The sequence below is a fragment of the Canis lupus genome, chromosome 4 (assembly GCF_011100685.1).
Source record: "Canis lupus familiaris isolate Mischka breed German Shepherd chromosome 4, alternate assembly UU_Cfam_GSD_1.0, whole genome shotgun sequence".
Lineage (NCBI taxonomy): Eukaryota > Metazoa > Chordata > Mammalia > Carnivora > Canidae > Canis > Canis lupus.
The window spans coordinates 7,513,927-7,534,966 of NC_049225.1; the positions used below are offsets into that span (position 1 = coordinate 7,513,927).

At 43.5% G+C, this 21,040-nt stretch overlaps 1 protein-coding gene across 9 annotated transcripts in view; it reads left to right on the forward strand.

Annotated features, from left to right (window-relative positions):
- SIPA1L2 (signal induced proliferation associated 1 like 2) overlaps positions 1-21,040 on the forward strand; it is a 213,510-nt gene that overhangs the window by 112,456 nt on the left and 80,014 nt on the right. For all 9 annotated transcript variants that reach the window (XM_038533898.1, XM_038533904.1, XM_038533899.1 and 6 more), the window contains 3 exons: positions 10,737-10,870; positions 12,562-12,750; positions 18,877-19,051. In XM_038533898.1, the coding sequence (XP_038389826.1) occupies positions 10,737-10,870; positions 12,562-12,750; positions 18,877-19,051 (498 nt within the window). The remainder of the gene's footprint in view (positions 1-10,736; positions 10,871-12,561; positions 12,751-18,876; positions 19,052-21,040) is intronic.

Genomic DNA, 21,040 nt, shown 5'->3' on the forward strand with positions numbered 1-21,040 from the left:
TGGCTGTGGGGTGCTGTTTGGGATACCCTGGATTCTTTGGCTCCCACATCTCTGCTGAACTAACTCTGAAGAAAGCTTATGCCCAACTCATTTTTTTTTTTTTTAGGATTTTCTAGAAGTCCAAGGAAATAAATACATATCTTAGAAATCCTCTGTAAAGGAGCTGAATTGGTTTTTACAGGGCAGGTTTTGTAGCATATATGAAAAGCTAATCTTAGTTTGAACGGTTGTCTCCCTTCTGTCTGGTGCTTCAGAGGTTTATAGTTCCATCATTCACCTGTGATCTCTTCTGTTTCTTATAAAAAGTAATATGCTGGAGAAAACTTTTATTTTCTCCTTCCCATCTTAGCTTTATAGGACTTCTGAGGTGTGTGCAGATTAGAATTCTTTTTGGAAAGATCAGAACTTTTTAGAGAAGAGTTTTTAGTTGCCTCCAGGTGGACTGGGCCTCCAACAAAAGCCATCTCCTCCCCATGGTGTAGGGTGCAATACTGGCCTTTCCAAGGTCCATTTCTGCCCCAAGATGCTGACCTTTAAGCTTTGAAGGCCATCCTATGTCTGTGCTTAGCCCTGGGCTGGGCCATTGCCACCACCCGGGGATGAACTCCTCTGTTGGATCTGCAGCACTTCCAACAGTTCTTTCTAGAACCTCTTTTCCCTAAGAATCTTCAAGGTCACGTCTTTATTAACTACCCCCAACTGGCTCTGTGTTTTCTCCAGTGGCCATTTTTGTCATTAGTATTTTAACAGAAGAATAATATTTGTGCATACATCGGCTCAATGAACAAATAAAAGGAATGGGTTCTCCCAGAACGTGTGTAGTGAACCCTCCCACCTGTCTCGATACCAGCTTCCTGTTTAATGACTGGAGATTACCTTTTTGCTAATAGAGAGAAGCACACATGTGTTCAAATTGTGGTCGGAGGCCTGTGACTGGTGGGCAGGGCAACACAACTTAATGTGAGGAGCCCAGACCTTTCTGAAGCCAGGCTCCTGGGTTCACATCCCAACTCAGCTTTAGACAAGTCCTTCAACTCCTTTGTGCCTCAGTTACTCATCTATAAAATGGGATCCTAATAAAAATATCCCCTATGACCATGCCTGTCACAAAACAGGCCTCCTCCTCCCCCAAGTGGTTCTTAAATAAATGTGTAAAACCTTTCTCTCTAGAAAGAAACTGTTGTCTGTACCACTGGTGCCACATTTCAAGGGGCAGTACTTTATTTTAACGATTAAAAGGGTTAAAAAGGAGGGAAAAAGTAGAACCATATGGCAGGGGGCCCTGTGGCAAGGTGTCTGGTGAAGTAATATGCCACCCCTTCCAAACACATTCACTAAAATTTCACAAATGTTGCAGTTGTGGGCCTCTGTGTACCTTTACATATCAAATGAATCCCATGCCTAAGTGATGCATGGCTGCATTTGCTTTGAATTTCATGCCTGGTGGCTTCTCCCCCCACCCCTTCCAGTTTTAAATAGTCACTGAAGAAATTAATAGGGAGTTGGACACTATTAAATTCATATTGGGTGAACTGAGTCCAATTTAATAGGACTGTTCTGGGATGCAAAGTCCTCCTCCTGGAGGGGACACAGTCGCTTCTGCTCTTCACCTCTCTGGCTGGCCAGTGTGAACTCCACAAACAGAGCTCCCATTGAGGCCCAGCCAGCTCTGAGCAGGGAGGAGCTGCCCAGCTGCATGGGAGATCCAGCTTCGTGGGTTATAATGGTATCAGTTCCACACGGCTGGCAGTGGGAAACTCTGGCTGGCAGCTCCCACCTGTTGCCGTGTTTTAGGAACTTGGAGAGAACTGCAGATTTCCTCCTGTGGACCCTCTGGCCTCAGAGTTTATCAGGAATTGATTATTTGAGGAAGAGGAAATAAGGTTTTGTTTATTTCCCTAGGAGTAGAGGAATGGATACTGTAATATTTCGGTGCAGTGTAACTGATGTGGTGGTTAGACTTCCTTGCATCTTGGTACAGCAAGTTGGAAGTCAGAGTCTTTGGAACATAAGGTCTTAGAACACCTGGAAGCTTAGTGAAACCGACCTACCTTGTCTTTGTTCCAAGATTTATTTCACTCTTTACCATACTTAGGAAATACAATGAAAAAGCTGGGCGATTGCCCCTTCCTTGGCTTTTCCACAGTGAATTCTTCTTTGCTTTCCTAGTGTTCTCTTCTTCCTCTTGTAGTAAATAACTCTCAAAATTGTGGATTATCGAAGGAAGCCTTTGACGGCTGCCTTTTTTTTCCAGTCTTTCCCTTTTTATTCGAGGTTTTCCTACAACGGTATCTCCCAAGATACTGTCCTTATGTTCAGGACAGATTTGTTGACTCATCTTTAAGTTGTGTTCATTTTACCATGCATTAATTTATTTTTAGAATTCAAACTTTCCATGACTCTCAACACCCTTTGCATGAGAGAATCCTAGACCAGCCCACCAAGGTGAGCATCCTCTGTGTCACCCTGCAAGACCCCGAGCAAGTCATCTAGCCCCTCAGCTTCAGGAATATTATCTGTAAAATGGGGATACCTCCTCAAAGGTAGGGAGAAGGAAATGAGTTCATTTATGTTAGGTTTATTAAATGTTGTTATTTTCACTGTAACACCTCATTCTCAAACTTAACTAATACTTTGGTTAAATTTTGGTCGAAGGAGTCTTCAGAAATGCAAAAATGCATTCAGTAATTTCAGTAATTTAATCCATGAAACATGAACAGGGAGCTTGAAACTTCTTAAAGTTATCTAATGACTCATTATTATCTGTAGAAGCAGGCCCTATTGTTCTATTCATCCATCCATCCATCCACTCATTGTCCCTTGTTGACTTTTTCTCTGTAAGTCTAAGAGAGCTCTGAACAGGGGAGCTGATCTAAAATGCATACACACGATTGTTTAGAGGCAAAGGTTAAAGAAGATGATCGTAGGTGGGAATTTAGGCAACAGCCACCTGCAGCCATGGATGTAACCCAGAGAGGCAGTGAGCCAACAATTAAGCGATCCACTTGCTGTTGAAAGAACGAAGAAACATTAAACTCTGTTTTATGGAAAAATAGCAAGAAAACTGCTGCTTTTCTCCATGATGGAGGAAAGCTTCTGCTGTGTGCATTCACGGAGTGAAGGGTGCAGGGCCCAGTCCACAGTCTCTCGTGACTTTGGAGGACTTGATAATGGTGGCTGAGCCATGTAGGGCTAACATCTAAGAATGTAAGGCAGAGAACTCTGGGTGCTGCTTTTACATACCTGACCTCAGGAGGCCCTGCAGAATTGAGATCCTCATCTATTCAATTCATTAGTGATGAACCTGATAAATGTTCCTTCCAAGATACTGCAGTACCTGGAAATAGCCTTTGGGCCCTGATGGCAAGTGGCCCTGCCTTTTTTTTTTTTTTTTTTTTTTAAGCTCTTCTGAGTTAGATTTTTTTCTTTCCTAACTACACAAAATGCACCACAGAGATAGATGCACAGAATCTCATTTCCTACACTGCAATCTCATTAACCAATTTTTTTGATTTTGCCCTTTGTATTTGCATGATATATGGATTTTCATTCAGCTTTTCTAGTCTTTTCACAGTTTCCATTCTGCCAAGGAAGGATTTTATTTGATTGCACCCTTAAAGCAATTTTATGGAAATCATGTGCTTGGGATAAAGATAGTTTCCAGTGGATGAGGGGGACTTGCTCATTGTCCTCTGCCCTCAGATGGATAGTATCACATGATGCAGACGAGCAAGCTGAGCTGTCCTGAAGGGTGTCATTTGAAGGGGTCAACTTGGCTCCTCAGTGGAGACTTTGGAGGGAGTACATTCCCTGATGGTACGTGGAAGCTGTATGCTGTGCATATTACGCTGTACAGCAGGAGATTGTGACTTCTTTCGAGACATATCCAGGTAGCCTGCTGTCTATTCCCTGGCAAACTGAAAGCATATTGAAGGACCCCCTGGAAAACAGCTAGGAGGCCTCAGAGCTGGCATGCTCAAAGGTGTGATGACTAAGTGGCAGGAACGTCAACTCTCTGCTTGAATTCAAAGAGTGTGTAAAATGGGGAGAGAAAAAATGAAAGTGTGGGGAGGCAGACATAAAATTAAAAAAGTTCTTTCACTAATTTGCCTGCCATTTTTGGTGAAAAAGGCAATATCCAAATTTCGGATTCACTCAGGGTTTTTTTTTGTTTTTAAATATACTTCTTGATAGAAATAATTTTTTTTTTTTTTAAGATTTTATTTATTTATTCATGATAGTCACAGAGAGAGAGAGAGAGAGAGGCTCAGAGACACAGGCAGAGGGAGAAGCGGGCTCCGTGCACCGGGAGCCCGACGTGGGATTCGATCCCGGGTCTCCAGGATCGCGCCCTGGGCCAAAGGCAGGCGCCAAACCGCTGCGCCACCCAGGGATCCCATTGATAGAAATAATTAAGTAGGATATGTGCCACTGCATTCTTTAAAAGACTACCATGAATGGGATCTAGCTTGTCTAGGTGATTATAGGTCTGGATTTTGAGATTATAAGTGTGAATCACCTTCAGGCTGACCCTTGAACTTTATAGCACTGTTGGGCTCAAAGTCAAAATGCCCCATGATGCTGTTTATTTTATGTCCAGTCCTTTTTTGTTTGTGATTTAGTTTTTTGTCTAATATTTATGTCTTCCTTTATAATGGGCATTTCACTGTTTTGACTTTCACTTACTCCCTAGTCTTGAGGCTAAGTGCCCTTGTCCTGTCCTTAGCTGTGCTGTTATTCAACTTTTCCAGAACAAATCTTCAATCCACACCCCCTACCCCCAGCTAGGTGGGGCTGAGCAGTAAAGGGACTACTGCTTAAGGGTGATAAGTATGATACATGTTTGAGTGGGGCAGGAAGCTCGCACTGAGGTTAAGAAGGGTTATGTAATTCACCCAGGGCTCAAACAGGGGATATGTTAGTATAGCCCAAATTCAGAAATCAGTAATCAGGCTTACTAGAATCACAGGTATTTAAGAGTACATAAGTTTGGAACTGCTAGTTTGGTGTGGCAAATTGGAGACACGTGTTTTCTCTCCTTCTAAAACATCACTAAGAATGATCCTGAAGGAATAACAAAGGGCATAAAGCCACAAAGGAGAGAACTAGAGAGAAGCAGTGGAAGACTAGATACACCAAAGCAGATGGAAGAGCTAGACCAGTTTTGCAGATTGGAAAACACCACCCCTCCAGCATGGGGGGGTGTGTGTGTGTGGCAGAGACCAGCCATCAGGAAGCCAGTTCATCCACTACAGAACCAGGTTCATCTGAAGAAGAGCTGGGGCAGGAGTGAGAGTAGGGAACTAATTAAATATGTTTAAAAAGCTGGGTTTTCTTTCCTGTCCCTTGTAGTCCCTTGACTGCTCAGCCCCACCCGGCTGGGGGTGGGGTGGGGATGTGGATTGAAGATTTATTCTGGGGAAGTTGAATAACAGCACAGCTAAAGACAGGACAAGGGCACTCAACCTCAAGACTAGGGAGTAAGTGAAAATCAAAACAGTGAGATGCCCAGCCCTGTGTCTTTATTTGGGCTAAATACCTCCATACAGGAAAATGGGAGAACTTTCAAGGAGCCATGGATGGGCTCAAGAGAAAAAGACACCCCTGTACTGAGACCTGGGGATTTCCCCGATAGAACAGCTGGGTCCCCCCAGTCAGGGCAACATGAAGTGGCCTGTAAAACAAGGTGGGTCACTATAGATGAAGAGAGGTATTTTATAATGATAAAAGGGTCAGTTCCAAGCACCAAAATCATGGCTTCAGAATAGGTTGGGGGGGGGGAACCCACAGAAACTGATCAAACAGAAAGGAGAAATAATCAAATCTCAGATCTGAACTATCTATATACTAGAAATATACAAATAGAAATGGAAACTTTTTGAAAGATACTATTTACATTATCCTAAAACATCAAGGACCTTGGGCTAAATCCAAACAAAGATGTGAATGAATGATAGAGGGCTACAAAGCATCACTAAAGCCAAGTGCAAGCCTTAAAAGGTGGAGGCGACACATTGCGGTTGTGGGTTAGAATACTCAGTCTGTAATAGAATTCGAAGTGTTTTGTAGGAATGGAATTAAGAATGATGAAAAATGGAGAACAAGAAGGAGAGTAGCTTTTTAAAATTATGTGCATATGAATATGTTAAAATAGGCTAGATGGGCCTTGTGACATTTACTTTGACTGCGTGTGTGGCATTTTTCTTCTGGATTGTTGGTTCTATCCATAGAGGATATTGGCGGTGCTTCCAGGGTACTTCATGCTTATTCGTGTCATAGAACTTAGAATCTGTTTCCGATGAGTGCTAGCCCCACTGACTAAGATTTTGTGAAGCAAAATCGATGCTCGATGTTGTGCTCGATGTTGTTTCCCTCATATTTATCAGTGTCTGGTGTATAACTCAGACCTAGCCCATGCTCTGTATTTGCGTGAATGAATGAAGTGTGTGTGGTGGGCTGAATACTGGCCCCCAGAGATACCCAGGTCCTAATCACCAGAGCCTGTGAATCTTACCTTATATGTCAAAAGCAGCTTTCCAGATGTGGTAAAGTTAAGAATCTTGAGACCAAGAGACTGTGCTGGATTCTCTGGGTGGAATCTGAATGTCATCCTAAGTGTCCGTGTAAGAGGTAGGCGGAGGCAAGTCTGACAGAGCAGAATGCAGTGTGGCCCCTGAAGCAGGATCTGGGGCTGGACTTGAAGATAGAAGAAGGGGCCATGTGAACCAAGGAATTCAAGGAATATAGCTCTACAAGCTGGAAGAGGCGAGGAAACAGAGCCTCCTGAGGGAATGCATCCCATCCATCATCTTGACTGTGGCCCATTGAAATGGGTTTTGGCTTTCTGACCTCCAGAGCTGAGACCATTAGTGAGTGTTGCTTCGAGCCTCCATGCTTGTGGCAATTTGTTATAGCAGCATTAGGACACTGATTCAACATGTGAGTTGTAATTGGTGTAAATATTTCAAGAAACTATATTGCCCCTCTCCTGAGGGCAGGACCTGCTACATTTCTGGTCCCAAGACCTTTCATGCTGCCTTCTCCACTCACCAGCATGAAATGAGCTGCCTCCTTGTTTTAATTTTTTTTTTTTAAGATTTTATTTACTTATTCATGAGAGACACAAATAGAGAGGCAGAGACAGTCAGAGGAAGAGGTAGGCTCCCTGCAGGGAGTCCCATGTGGGACTTGATCCTAGGACCCCGGGGATCACCACCTGAGCCAAAGGCAGATGCTCAGCTGCTGAGTTACCCCGGTGTCCCTCCTTGTTTAACTTTTATAGTCTTGGTTGAAGTTCAGTAAGACCAGTATTTTTGAGCATTACCAAGGGAGGCTACTTTAGTTCCTTAATTCAAGTACAATTTGTTAAGTACTTATCATTTATTAGGGCCTATTGTATCAGGCCTTGAAGACCTAAAAGTTGAAGGACTCAGCCTCATCTGGAGGTGAGGCGATTATTTGCAGTGGAAGTGATCCTTGGGTTGGGTCTTAAAGGATGTGTTAGAATGAAAAGTGAAGGATGTGCCAGGTCGAGGGGGCAAACGTGTGGGTTAGAGGAGTTACGGGAGAGGAGTCTGTAGAGAGTTGGGGTGATGTCGCTGAGGAACTTCCAGGAGAAGGTGGGTGGGTGGCTGGAAGGACAAACAGATGGACAGACATTCAGACAGATACGTCAAAAAAACAGAGACAGAGTCAGAACAGACAGTCATGGGCTGACAGTGGAGACTTGGGATAAGAGAGGCCGGAGGTGGCTCACTCAGAAAGGACACCCCCAGAGCCAAGAGTGCCCAGCATGGCAGACAGGCCTGCCAGGGCTGTGGGGTGGGAGAGAAGGGGGAGGGGGAGAAAGCGAACACTTGAGGAGCAGGTATGCAGGGCTGGAGAGATGGTGTACAGGCTGGGGGAGCATTCATGACTCCTGTCTTGTCAGAGACCCATCCACTGGCCAGACCCACTAGCTTTTCTCTCATCCACCTTCTTTTCTTCCCTAATTTTAAAAAATAAAGGTATACTTTACCTATGGTGAAACTCACCCTTTTTTAAGTGTAGAGTTCTAAGAATTTTGAAAAATGAATATGATGCATTGCCACTAGCACCATCAAGATGCAGGATAGCTCCCCCAGCCCAGAAACTTTCCAGGTGTTCCCCTGCAGCCTGCCCCTACCCCTGCCATGAGACCCTGGCTGCCCTGGTCTGTTGTGCCTGCAGCTTCTGCTGAGTATGAGAGCAGCACACACCATGTGATTTTTAGTTGTCAGCTGTTAGAATTAGTGATTTGATTCCCTTAATCTGGACTCTCAATTTCACCACAAGAAGGGGTTTTATTTAGTCATTCTTTTTTCTCTCTAAAATAAGTTGAAGCAGGATTTTATTCACTTCAGCAGGATTCCTCAAATGCCTAATAGGGAATTGATTTGAGAATTTTTGCAAGTAACCTGTCAAAGTGGGTTCTAGGAAGGAAGTTTTTTCATGATGATGACTGGTTAGGTTTTAGTGCACTTTCTGAATATTTTTCTTAATGCATTTGCCTTATGAAAAACTAGACAAAGAGGAAAGTTCTTGTCAGGACAGTTACTAACTGCAACTAAGAAAATCCTAAACTGATTTAAGTGTAAGGATGCATTTTCCACAGGATCTACTATAATGCCCATGGGTCTAATAGTCAATAATGCCAACTTTAACAAAATGATAATATACCTAGTTGTCTGAAGTAGACAATTAACTTCTAGTCTCTGTTCACAATGAATATTTTTAAATTCTTGTTTAAAACTCAGATTAACTGCTGCTGGATCAGCTCTCCTCAACCCCATACATTTTCTTTACAATGTGTGTTTGGTTTCCCTGGAGTTGTTCTGGATTATAACAGTTAACCTGGCTGTTACTAGCATATAATTTACACAGGGGATGAGTTATGCATCAAAAACAAAGGCCTGTTTCCTACTGTGTAATTCCAGGACAATAGCAAGTCAATAACTCACCCTCCAGCCCCTAAAATAGTGCACTCACTGCTTGTAGCCGTCGCTCTATAAAGAGAAATAATGACAGTGTTAATCTCATTGGGTTGCAAAAGGTAAAGGAGTAAATGATCATGAAAATAAAGAGGAAAAGAAATAAATGCCTTTTCAAGGTCTAGCTGGTAGTCTTCATTGGCTTTGGGTGATGCTTGCCCTGGCCAATGGTAGGCACTATTTTCACCCTGATTTCTTCTTCTGAATGACATTTCTTATTCCTTCAAAAATTAATGCAGTAGAAAACGTTATAACTAAAAGGCTTTCGAATACCTACAGTTTTCTTCAAGTTTATAAATACCTGATACATTTCTTTTTAACTAAAAAATGAAGAGTCAGGAAAGATGGGCCAAAAGCTTTAGGGTGACAGTCAGAAGGGATGAGCCTGGTTCTGCATAGAGGGTGAAAAAATTACTTGTATACACCTTGGGGAACTGACCTGGCAGCAGTTCTTTAAGAGATAAATGAACACCACCTGGGGGTTTGTGTTTACCACCTGTTCCACATGGATTGATGGTATGATGGGGCTACCAAGAATAGGTAAGCTGCATGAATAAACATTGGGGTAATTGATCCCTCTATTTTGTATGGGTTCAGACCACATCAGAGTGTTGTGTTAAGTCGGGCCCTATTAGAAGACAATACTTGAAAAGTTTGGTTGCATGGCACCTGGGTGGCTCAGTCAGCTATGAGTCTGCCTTCAGCTCACGTTGTGAGCCAGGGATCCTGCAATCTAGCCCTCCATCCAACTCCCTGCTCGGTGGGGAGTCTGCTTCTCCTTTTGCCTCTCTCCCCTGCTTGTTTTCTCAAATAAATAAATAAAATCTTAAAAAAAAAAAATCCGGTCACAATGAAGTGTTTGGACTTCTTTCAGCAGACAGTGTCCAGAGTGATTACTCACAAAGTATGAGTTTCCTGCCATTGGCAGAGTTCAGGCTCATATATTGGCTTCAAGAATAGGAATTTGTCTTGGATTATGACCCCACCATGAAATCGCCATCCCTTAGAGCAGTATACTGGGGGATTCCTATGCTAGATGGAAAAGAAGGCCCCCAAAATATGTTATTGCAGTGAGACTGTACAGATTAGAAACCCTGCAGGGCCAATGGGTGTTTGTTTGTTTTGTGAAAGACATGATTAGCTGATAACAGTAAACCAAGTTAGAGTTAGTAGATACAGTTTGATCTTAGCAGCTAATGACCTTTTGTGTCTTTTCCGTCTGTTGTTAAATTCCGCTTTAGATGGCTAGGTCCTTTAGTGATCTCCTAGTGCAGGGGTGATGTTTGCCACCGCACTGGGCACTAAGATTACCTGGCTAGTCCAAGTGCCCACACTCATTCAGAGAGGATGACCTTCCCAGCTGGAGGGGAACTGTTCAGTCATGGTCTTCGAGTAGTTTCCTCTTTCAACAGTTTCTAGGAATGGCAGCACACTCTTTCTGGGGATGCTGTTTGTGTGATGCCAAAATCATGGCTGGGGGTGGGGGTGGGGTGGCGGAAGGGTCCTTGCTGCTTGTGAGCTAGGAACAAGCAGAATGGGAAGAGGAAGTAATGGAAGATGAGACATACGAGCACATCTGATTCGGAAACAAAACACTGTGATCACACACAGGGGATTGTGTACCCAGACCCCTGCGATATTTTTTCAGAGATTTGACACACAGGTCGAGAAATACCCATCTGGTCTTTTGTTCCTTTCTTTTGATGCCACCACTCTCTCCTGTTACAGAGCACCAGAACTACTTTGGAATAGATGAAAACCTTGGCCCCGTGGCAGTCAGCATCCGGAGGGAGAAGGTGGAAGACGCCAAGGAGAAAGAGGGGTCCCAGTTCAACTACCGAGTAGCCTTCAGGACAAGTGAGGTAATGGCTGCCTTGTGTCCTTACGGTCCTGAGGCTGGAGCTGTTACTGCATTAGGTTCTTTCAGATACTATATAATATTAATGATTATAGTATTTAAGATCATAGAGAAAGCTTATAGTATTTTTTCCAAATAAAAATTTGAAAACCTATCACAGATGTTAAGGGGCAATGATTTTACTTCCCTCTCACATGATAGAATGGATAAAATGGTAAGAATGCAAGGTTTGGAGGCTCAGAGGGAACATACATGAACTGGACAATTCATGTCAGAACTTAGAAACCACTTCAAAATCTAACGCAGGCAGTCAGGCAGTCCACAGTGAGGAGGGGAGTGTAGCAGGATGGCTGTGCACACTTCATCACATGGAGGCTCCTGCTTCGTGCCTCGCTTGCCTTGCTGTGAGTAAAACGTGGGATTGTTGTACAAATGGACTGTGTATAGCCAAATAGGTTAGAGATGCTGATGACAAAGAATGAGATCTGGCCTGCATGTAAGGTTTTATTCTTTTGACCTGTTGTAATTAGAGGGGAATATATCTGGCAAGTATTCCAGCGTGCATATTTTTGGTTGGCTCCTTCCAGATCAGAGAGAGAGAGAAGAGAGAGAGAAGAGAACTGTTTGCTAGTGACCTGTGTATGCACGAGCCTGTGTTCCACTGTGTATGTTGCCAGGTGCTCCAGTGATTTGGGCTCTATGCTGAATAAATGGGAGATAAAGCTCCTCTCTGGCAGTGACATGTTTTAAGTCACAGGCCTGTGGTGTCCAATTAAATAGCTTTTAGCCACATGTGACTATTTAAAGTAATTCAAGGAAATTAAAAATACAGCTCCTCAGTCATGATGGTCACATGTCCAGTGCCCAGTAACCACCTGGAGCCAGTGGCTCCTGTATCAACCAGTGAGAGTGGAGAGCATTCTCATCATTGCACAAAACTGCTGGGCAGTGGTGTTCTAGAGCGTCACGCACACGGCAGACATCATTGCTACAACCGTCACCCTGACTCTGTAGACCACTATCAGTCCTCTTCCCAGAGTCAGAGTGGGTAGAGTCAGAGTGAGGTCTCTTGACTTGCAGTGCTGGGATTTCCTCTCTGGATGGCAGTCCCAGGCATTCATTACACATTTGAGGACCTATCACAAGTCATGAGGCAAAATTCAATAGTAAGAAATCTCCTGAGCCCTGAATCACCCTGCCCCTGGGTGTCACTGGATGTCCCCATTCAGCTTCAGGACTCATCAGCAGTGGAAAGTTAAATAGGAGAAGAGAAAGGAATGGAACAAAAGTCAATGTGGAACAACAGGGCAGTAGGAAAAGAGAAGGGAGGGCTAGGGAGAAGGTGCCTGGGGCCAGGCCCAGCCCCATGACATCCAACTTCTCCTCAGCGTCCTCCTCTGGTTGGCCTGAGAACTGCAGGAACATCAGGGTTCTGCCTGGCTCCCATCCTCCTCCAGGCACTGATTCAGCCCCCTCTTGCCTTCTCCCTGAGCCCTATGCACTTTTGTCATCTAAAGACTCTGGGCGTGTTGATTTTGCTTCTACCAGTTGAGAGCTGATGTCACTTTTGCCCCCCTCAGAAAAGAGACTTAACCTGCGAGGAAGGCAACTAAGAAAGTATGCTTTCAAGAAGTCCCCGAGCATAAACACAAACTCTTCTGTGATGTTCTGAAGTCTTCTGTTCTGCCCCTGCAGCTTACCACCCTACGAGGAGCAATTCTAGAAGATGCCATACCCTCCACTGCCAGGCATGGAACCGCGCGGGGACTACCTCTCAAAGAAGTTCTGGAGTACGTCATTCCAGAGCTGAGCATTCAGTGCCTGAGACAGGCTTCCAGTTCACCCAAAGTCTCGGAGCAGCTTCTCAAGCTTGATGAACAAGGGGTGTGTATGGTGTGTGGGGCTCTACGTTTGGGCAGCAGCAGGTGTCTGTGTTTCTGAATGTTTTGGATTCTTCCCATCCATCTTTCTTTTAAGATCATTTATTTTTAATGCCTCAAAGCATGTTTCCCCTCCTCTGGTTGTTCCTAAGAAACACAATGGCTTTCTAGTGTAGTTCTCCTCCTGCTGAGTCGTGACCTGTATGGTTTTTTACCAAGGCTCTGGTGTGTCCTGTGTCTTGTATCCTCACAAGAGCACAGCTGATTCATGATTCTTAGAGAGCAGTGGTATTTTTTCCAGGGTTTAACAAACTCACATTGGACCTTTCCCCAAACTAACATTTATTCTTGTCCACTGTGTGAGGCATTCATGCTAACAGATGGAAGTGCACATTGTGCATTGGGGACACTGATATAGAGAAGTAGTCCCTTCCCCCCTGGAGGGAAAGTAAGACCAAGACCTCTGCAGGGCAGATATGGGAATGGACCTTGGGGAAGTTTAAATGCAGTGAGTGCCTTGGGAAAAGAAGAAAGAACATTTGACGGTACATCTCCTGAAGGAGGTGGCATTGTAACTGGAATTTACGTAGAATTCCAGGAGGGGATTGGAAGGAGTTGGCTGCTTTAGGAACTCTGATGAGTTTCTTTATAAGCCAGGGGCACATCTCAGGAGGGTGTAGTTAAAAAAAAAAAAAAAAAAAAAAAAAAAAGCTAGAGCATATATAGACCTTGAAAGCTAGGCTAAGGAGTTTGCACGTGATTTAGGAGGCAGTAGGGAGCCACTGAAGCTTTTTGGTAGGACAAGACAGGATCAGAGCTGTATTATATTAAAGATTATCCTGCTGGAAGGGAATGAGACAGGCTGGTGAAGATAAAGACTGATGATGGGCTGGAGTTCAATTATGGGCCGTTGACATCGTCCCAGAATTAATTAATGATGGACAGGATAGGAACAGTGGCCCAGAAGACAGGAAGAGATCTTTCAAGTGTCAGATGTGAGATAACTTGTAGTGGGAAACTAAGAGGTCAGCATCCCAGTGTATGCAATAGATTTCAAATGAGTGGATTTTTTTTAAAATGCATGCTGTAAAAAAACTAAAAAAATAATGTCTATTCCAGAATTTTCTAAAGAAATTTTTTTTGCCTGTTTTAGAGAGAATAGGAGGTATTTCTTGGTTGACCCAATAACATCAATGTGGTATATTGATGGTGTATTTGATACTCAGATGGCTAGAATTCCAAAAGTGATGAAATGGTAATTTTGTCTAAGAAATTAACACTGCACAAAATATATCACTATGCTTGCTTGGCTGTACTTGGTGGATGAGGTAGCTTGTACCCTTGGGATGCTGTGGAAACTCCCACAGATGGCCCATGTTCCACAGGCGTGAATCCCAAAGTCCTCAAGGCCCTGAGAGACATCACAGCAACTAGAGTTGACCCTCTCCTCACAAAATGAAGCAAGTACTGGGGATGTCTGCTCAGCAGAATAGGTCCAGAAGCTATACTGGGCAATTTTTTTGTTGTTAATGAAGAGTTTAACTGCTTTTAAATGAATACCTTTTTGTAGTCTGATGTAAAACTTCATGCTTTCAAAATCAAGCTCTGCTTTTAAGCAGACCGATGCATCATTTACTCTGGTTGAATTTCGTGTGGTTTTTCTTTGGCAGTTGTATTTGTTTGACTTTGGTATACTTTCTAATGGTGTACAGTGTGACGTTGTCACTTACCCTGACCTCTTGATGGTGTCTGATTCCTATATGACATGAGGAAGAGATACTATTTATATGCATCCTTTAGATTGGACGGCTGTTTCTTTTTTTTAACATCCGAGTTTTTAAAGGTTCATTAAAAGTTGCCACTAACCTGCTAGAGTGTTTGAGAATTTATTCTAGGTAGTGCTCTTTTTATTCACCTTCTTAATAGTAAATCTGCACAGGAGTGCGATGGGTCACTTCTAGGGCACTGTTCTTGGGCGGGGGGCGGGGGAGGGTTAATCTTGAAAAGTACTGAAGGGATACATGGTCATGTGCTGCTTCCCTGGGGTTTGTAGCTCACAAACTGGGTCCAGCACAGTCATTGAGTGCATCGCTGTGTTCACGACACTGGTTCATAAGCAGGAGGTTCAGCAGAAGTTTAGATCACATACATGTTCCATTCTTTACATTCGTTAAGATGTTTTGAGCAGAAAAACTCCCCTCAATGGAGAATGATAAAGGAAGTAATTATTAAGTGAGACTCTGAAACTTTTGTTACTTTACATAAATTCACCTCTCAACCTCTCAAATCCCATTTTTCCTGTTTTAAGAGACAATCCTAATTTATAGAACAGATGACTTCATAAAATTATATAGGTCAGTGTAAAAAAACTTTCAAATTATGGCCGCTCACTGTCTTAGAATATCATGACATCTTTGGCAGAATGATTGATTTGTTTTCAGGCTGACTTCCCTCTTGTCCCCTCACTCTAGCTATATATGCATACATACCAGGCTTGCTTCAGGTGAAGTCATAGGAGTCTAAAGAAATGATCTAAATAAATGAGACTGCATGCTTGCCAGGAGTAGGAGTCCTGAGAAAGCACGGAAAGAAGGGCTTCCCAGCACACTCCAGTCTATTTGCAAGACATTTTTGAGGCTTTGTGGGTTTTGTCACCTTCATTTAAATTTAAATTTCCTTGGGATCCCTGGGTGGCGCAGCGGTTTAGCGCCTGCCTTTGGCCCAGGGCGCGATCCTGGATTCCCACGTCGGGCTCCCGGTGCATGGAGCCTGCTTCTCCCTCTGCCTGTGTCTCTGCCTCTCTCTCTCTCTCACTGTGTGCCTATCATAAATAAATTAAAAAAAACTAAAAAAAAAAAAAAAAAAGTAAATTTAAATTTCCTTGTCAATGAGAACAAGACTTCTGCCCTTGGGAATAAGAGCAGTCAGTTGTTATCCTGTCTTAGGAAGCAAAGGAAACCTACTGTGCTGGTTGTCTGTCTGGGCAGCCTGTCTGTAAGTCCAGCTTTCAGCACTGAAGCCGTATGCAGTTTCTACAAGCAAGTATTTCTGGTTTCTAACAGTACTGATGATGCTCTGGAATCAGCCGAACTCCCGCCAGGACCATGAGACTGGCTGTAGTTCAGAGCAGTTAAGTCAAGGGCAGTGGGAAGGGTGAGAGTTTGGGGGGCGGCCCGAGGTCTGGAGGCTTGGATGCAAACCTGGTTCTAAGACAATTGGGAATTTTAGTACTTGGTAGCTGGGGTCTCCTCTTTGTTTTATGCCCTGATTAACTGATTAACCGCAGTTCTGAGAACTGCTAGTTCTGTGATACCACACAAGAGGAGTGATGGTCGAGTGTTTTCATGAGGTTTGTAAGAGATTCAAGTCAGAGAAGTCTCTTCACAGTGTTTCATTCTGTTATTGCTTTAGTGGAATGACAGTCATTGTAGCAAGCAAACTCCAATTATTTGTTCCAAGTCCCTAAAGACAGTTCCACTTTGTGGGCTCCTTACAGTAAATGTGTGTGAAGCCCATGCGATGCTATGTGTGTGCCCCAGGACATTTTCACTGCAGCAGAGCTCTGGTGGCTGTTGTGAATACTTGGGGGTTTTGAGATCTATTGGTACCACATACCATAATTTTTATGGGCCTAGGGGCTTCTTGGAGGGAACACAGATCCAGTTCACAGTCAGGGTCTAGACTCTGCCTGGTTTGTCCAGTGTCTGGGAAGAAAGATGTGATATGGACAGCACTCCAGCCAGCAAAGTAGGCCTGAGGAAGTCCAGTTCTCTGCGTGTTGGTCTTTGCCTGAATGAGAGCCCCCTAGGAATATCAAGTCCAGAAGACTCTGGAATCACATAGAGAAATTGTGCCAATCTGGTGAGCACTCTGCTTAATGGGCATGAAGCCATACCAGCCCAAACTGCAGGGCCTCACACAGCTTTGCTCTGGGCCTCCTCCCAAAAGGGTGGACGTGAGGAGGGAAAGGAGTTTCCCACTAGGGATGCCAGGGCAGACTGAGACAGGCTTAGACTGAGACAGGCTTCAGGAGCGGCCATGGGACTTGGAGGCTTCGGCAGCCCAAGATGCAGTGGCCAGATGATGTTGACACATGGTGCTGGCAGAGGCCTGTTGTGAGTGGCAGGTAGAGGAGCAGGGCACGGGCGGACAGAATGAGCTGCAAGGATGTGGAGGACAGTGTGGCAGTCTCTGGGTGCAGGGGAGGCTGTGGAAGCCGGGATGGATGGGCGTTCAGGCCCATGGGATGTAGGGGTCACATGCACTAGCGCTAACCATACCGCTGCATCTCTGCTGGACTCCCGTTAAGGCTAGAGCCAGGTAACTGGAGAGAGTCGAAATCATCCTCTAATGGCAAAAGAGACGTCAGACCAGCATATCTAGGATGGGGTTGGCTCGTTAGAGGATCGGTATGGATCCTGACAATCGCTGAGATCACCAGCATCCATGGTGATATTGCTAGTGCTGCATTTCCTGAGTGTGCTTTAATATCCAAAATGTCTTCCGAGTCACTCAGGAACAATTAGTGTTTATAATGAAATAATATTAGGCATTTTTATTGCACTTCATATTTTTTCTAGATGACAGTCTATTTGCAGTAGATATGGGATCTCATTTATTTGGAGAGTTGAGTTGATCAGAAACATTTATTCCTCAGTCTCTAGATGAAAGGAAATGTTTCTCTACTTGACCCTACTGAAGAATTAGCTCAATAAAATTTGTGATAGGAGCTATAAAGTAGCTTGTGCATGGCATCTCACATTCCCACATCCAGGATAAGAATCATTGTCTTCACTTGTACAGTCGAATGTCTTCGGCTATGATAGGAGCCCAGGCCTATGGGCTGTCCACTATGCTGTGGAGTCCATCACTATCCGTAGCTTGTTGAGTCAGATTGTGAACAAATGCTTCCTTTAACATCCTCCCCACTCACCCAATAGCACTTAGTCCAGTTTGACAACATTCAGAATATCGTGGTAGTTGACTCTCTTCAACTCTAAATTTATCCTAATGTGCAGTGAGGTGCTTCCTGCAGTCTGCTTAGATCACCTGGGCAGGGGGCTTCCTACCTTTTTTGAATTGTGTGTTGTCATTAGGTAATGTGGATAAGACGGCTTTTATCACTTTCCTGTTCGAGGGAAATGAATATAATTTTGCCTTATTTTACTTATAGTCTGCTATACATTTTGATTAAAGGCTCTATTTTATGGCTTGATAATGAAAGTGAATAGTGTTATGGGTTGCTGCCTTTAAGAAATCGGTGATGTCTGATAAATCTGTCAGGTTTTGAGGCTCCGTTTGCTGGTAGTAAGATTAAGTGCTCTGATTTCATGAGTGAGAAGTAGTTTCTCTTTGGATAAAATAAGAAAGCTATAAAAATGGATCCAGTGTCTCCCCGGCCTTGGGAGAAGGCAGTCCTGAGGCTTCCAGCGTGACAAGAGATTGATTGTGAGTTAGAATTACAGCAGGAACTCTTCAATGGCTCTTAAAATTCTTTATGGTTTATTGTATATTTAGCAGATGTTTTCTTTGCAAGACAGTCAAAACTACAGAAATAACTATAATTTTATAGCCAAAGTTACTTTCACGGACACAAAATGTTGTTCTACTTATATACGTATATGACAGTTCTCACTGGGATTCCTTTCTTACTGAACCTTCATTTGATTTGTTTTTTCATTACTGTCTTTCATATTTTCATGAATGTTCAAAGAACAGCAACAACTAAAGCATCAGGAGCCAGAGAGGGAAAAAACTTAAAAGTTTGTGGCCTTTCTTTTTTCTTTGGACTCAGAAGATGATGCTCCTTACTGCATAGAGGGTATAAGATTAGGACTTCCCCAGTTATATTTTCCAGAAGATTCCTGAACTTGTCTCTCCATTCTGGAAACCTGGTCAATCCCACATGGCCATAGCCTTACATTCTATTTCTTAGGGTTTCTACCATTTCTCCAGCTGTGTTTGGGGGTTTCTGTGTTCATTATCTATCTGTAGCATTTCACGCAATGACAATTGCTTCCTCTTTTGCTTATGGGAATTGTCCTAGCATGCTTACTGTAGTTTTAATTTTACTGGAAGTTAGCTTGTCTAATACTCTTTGCCAAGTAATTCTATTTCTCCCCCATTTCAGCTGAGCTTTCAGCACAAGATCGGGATCCTTTATTGCAAAGCAGGCCAGAGCACAGAGGAGGAGATGTATAACAATGAGACGGCGGGACCAGCTTTTGAAGAATTCCTTGATCTTCTGGGCCAGCGAGTCCGGCTGAAAGGATTTACCAAATACCGAGCTCAGCTAGACAATAAAAGTAAGCTTCATATTTGTGTGTGTGTGTGTGTGTGCGCGCGCACACACACATTTAATTCTCCGCAGGTAGGCGTACCACATAAATCTAAGTGAGCAATCACTTGCCCTCCCATTCTTGACCCTGACAGTGGCCTAGCCAAGCTTATTTGGGATAGAGTTGAGATTTCCTCAGATGAGCAAAGGAAGCACATTTCTCAAGAGGTATATGTTTCGCAGAAGCTCAAAAGGTCAGTTCTTTTTCTGTAATGCCAGCAGAGATATTCCCCAGTGTTTCGTGAAGAATCTTTTAATATTTCCTTCTTTCTCTTAGCCTCACCTCTGCATTCATTTCTAAAAAAGACAAAATATTAGCGCGTTTGCTCATGCCATGTTCTCAGGCTCATTCTGTTCATTTCTGGTTTCATGATGTTAGCTGGGGAATTGAAGCAGTGATTAGAAGCTGATGCATCCTGTTTTTCAGTAACCTTACCCAGGTACCCTTGAGCGGGACACACACTAGCTCCAAGGAGCTGATTGAAAACATAGACTCTATGCCATCCTGTGATGTGCAGATTGGTCTTGTATCTTCATTTAGAGGATCCTTTTCCTCTGGTCCTCATAAATTCTAAATATCTTATCTTTGTGCTATTGGATTTCATTGCCATCAGCATCTAACATACCAAAGTAATTTTATTTTGGGAAATTCTGCTTATTATTAAGCAGTTGACTGCTTACTCTTTTAATCAAAGGTGAGCAGATAGATCCTACAGTTGGAGGAAGTGGGAAGCCATATAGCCCACTCCTAGTAGGCGCGGGATGAAGGGGAAGCTTCTTCCCCAAGGGAACATCTGTGTGAGTCCATCTCAGGGCCTGTGGCTCCATGCTACCCAGAGCCCATCAACCCGGAAGCCTCATCGATACTCCCCTGCATCAGGGTGGTACTGTGTCTTTGTGTGCCTGTCAGTCAGATCTGGATTTTTATCTACTTTTGAAAGTTAGGTTTAGAACATAGATCTGGAGACAGTATTACCTCATATGTTGGCCCCTGTGTGTCCTACACGCATGCCAAGGTTGGACTTGACTATTATATCAGATGCATATTGCTCTTGCCTCAGATCTGTAAAGATTAGGAAATAATTTGTGACACCCACTGTAAGTATCCACATATGAGACCTTTTCTGATTTTTTTTCTTTTTATTTGCAAACTCCCTTTGCCTGCAAACCACCAGCCACCCCCTAGAGATGTGGGCGTGCCACCCTTAGGGATATGCATCCTGGAAAACCACTGCTGACATGGATTCCTTATTATGTATGCCTGTCATCTCTCTTCAGTGGGGTGAATTGAGGAAACATTGTAAGAACTTCTGATCTGTACATTCTGTAAAACTGCCACACAGATAATGTAAATACTTTTCTAGGTATAAGAATCAACATCAGCTTTGAATTTTTATGACCTAGGAGATACATGTCCTTGATCCATTACAGATGCAATACTAAGTACCTCACTCAAGGAAATGATAACATAAGAATGAGATTTTGACGTGTTGGTTCTCATAATCAGCAAATCTAAGTTATTCTTACGAACAAGGCATTCTGTGAGATGTGACGAAGTCTAAGACATCCCTGTGGTAAAGAGGAAGTTTCTAAGAATTATGTTTCATGAAATGGTCAAATAAAATTAGATCTTTCATAGAACTGATGCAAAAAAAGTCTTCGTTCTTGAATTCAGGAGAGTGGTGTTGTATGGTCTTCACCCTGTCCTCCCACAGGACATTGGTTGAATCTGAGCCACAAGGAAAATTTAGCGTGTCTGGATGTCCCTTTTGGGTATCATAAAATGGGTTCTTTCTGTCTTAAATACAAAGTGAAATGAAGTAGGAAGAGAGGGAACATGAGCCACTAAGGTGCTCTGCTCACCACAGTGGAGTATAGACCTGAGGCTGTCTGTGGACAGTCTCTTTTGGGTCTGGATGCTGAGGTGACAAAACTGGGGACTACCCTGATGGCCTGC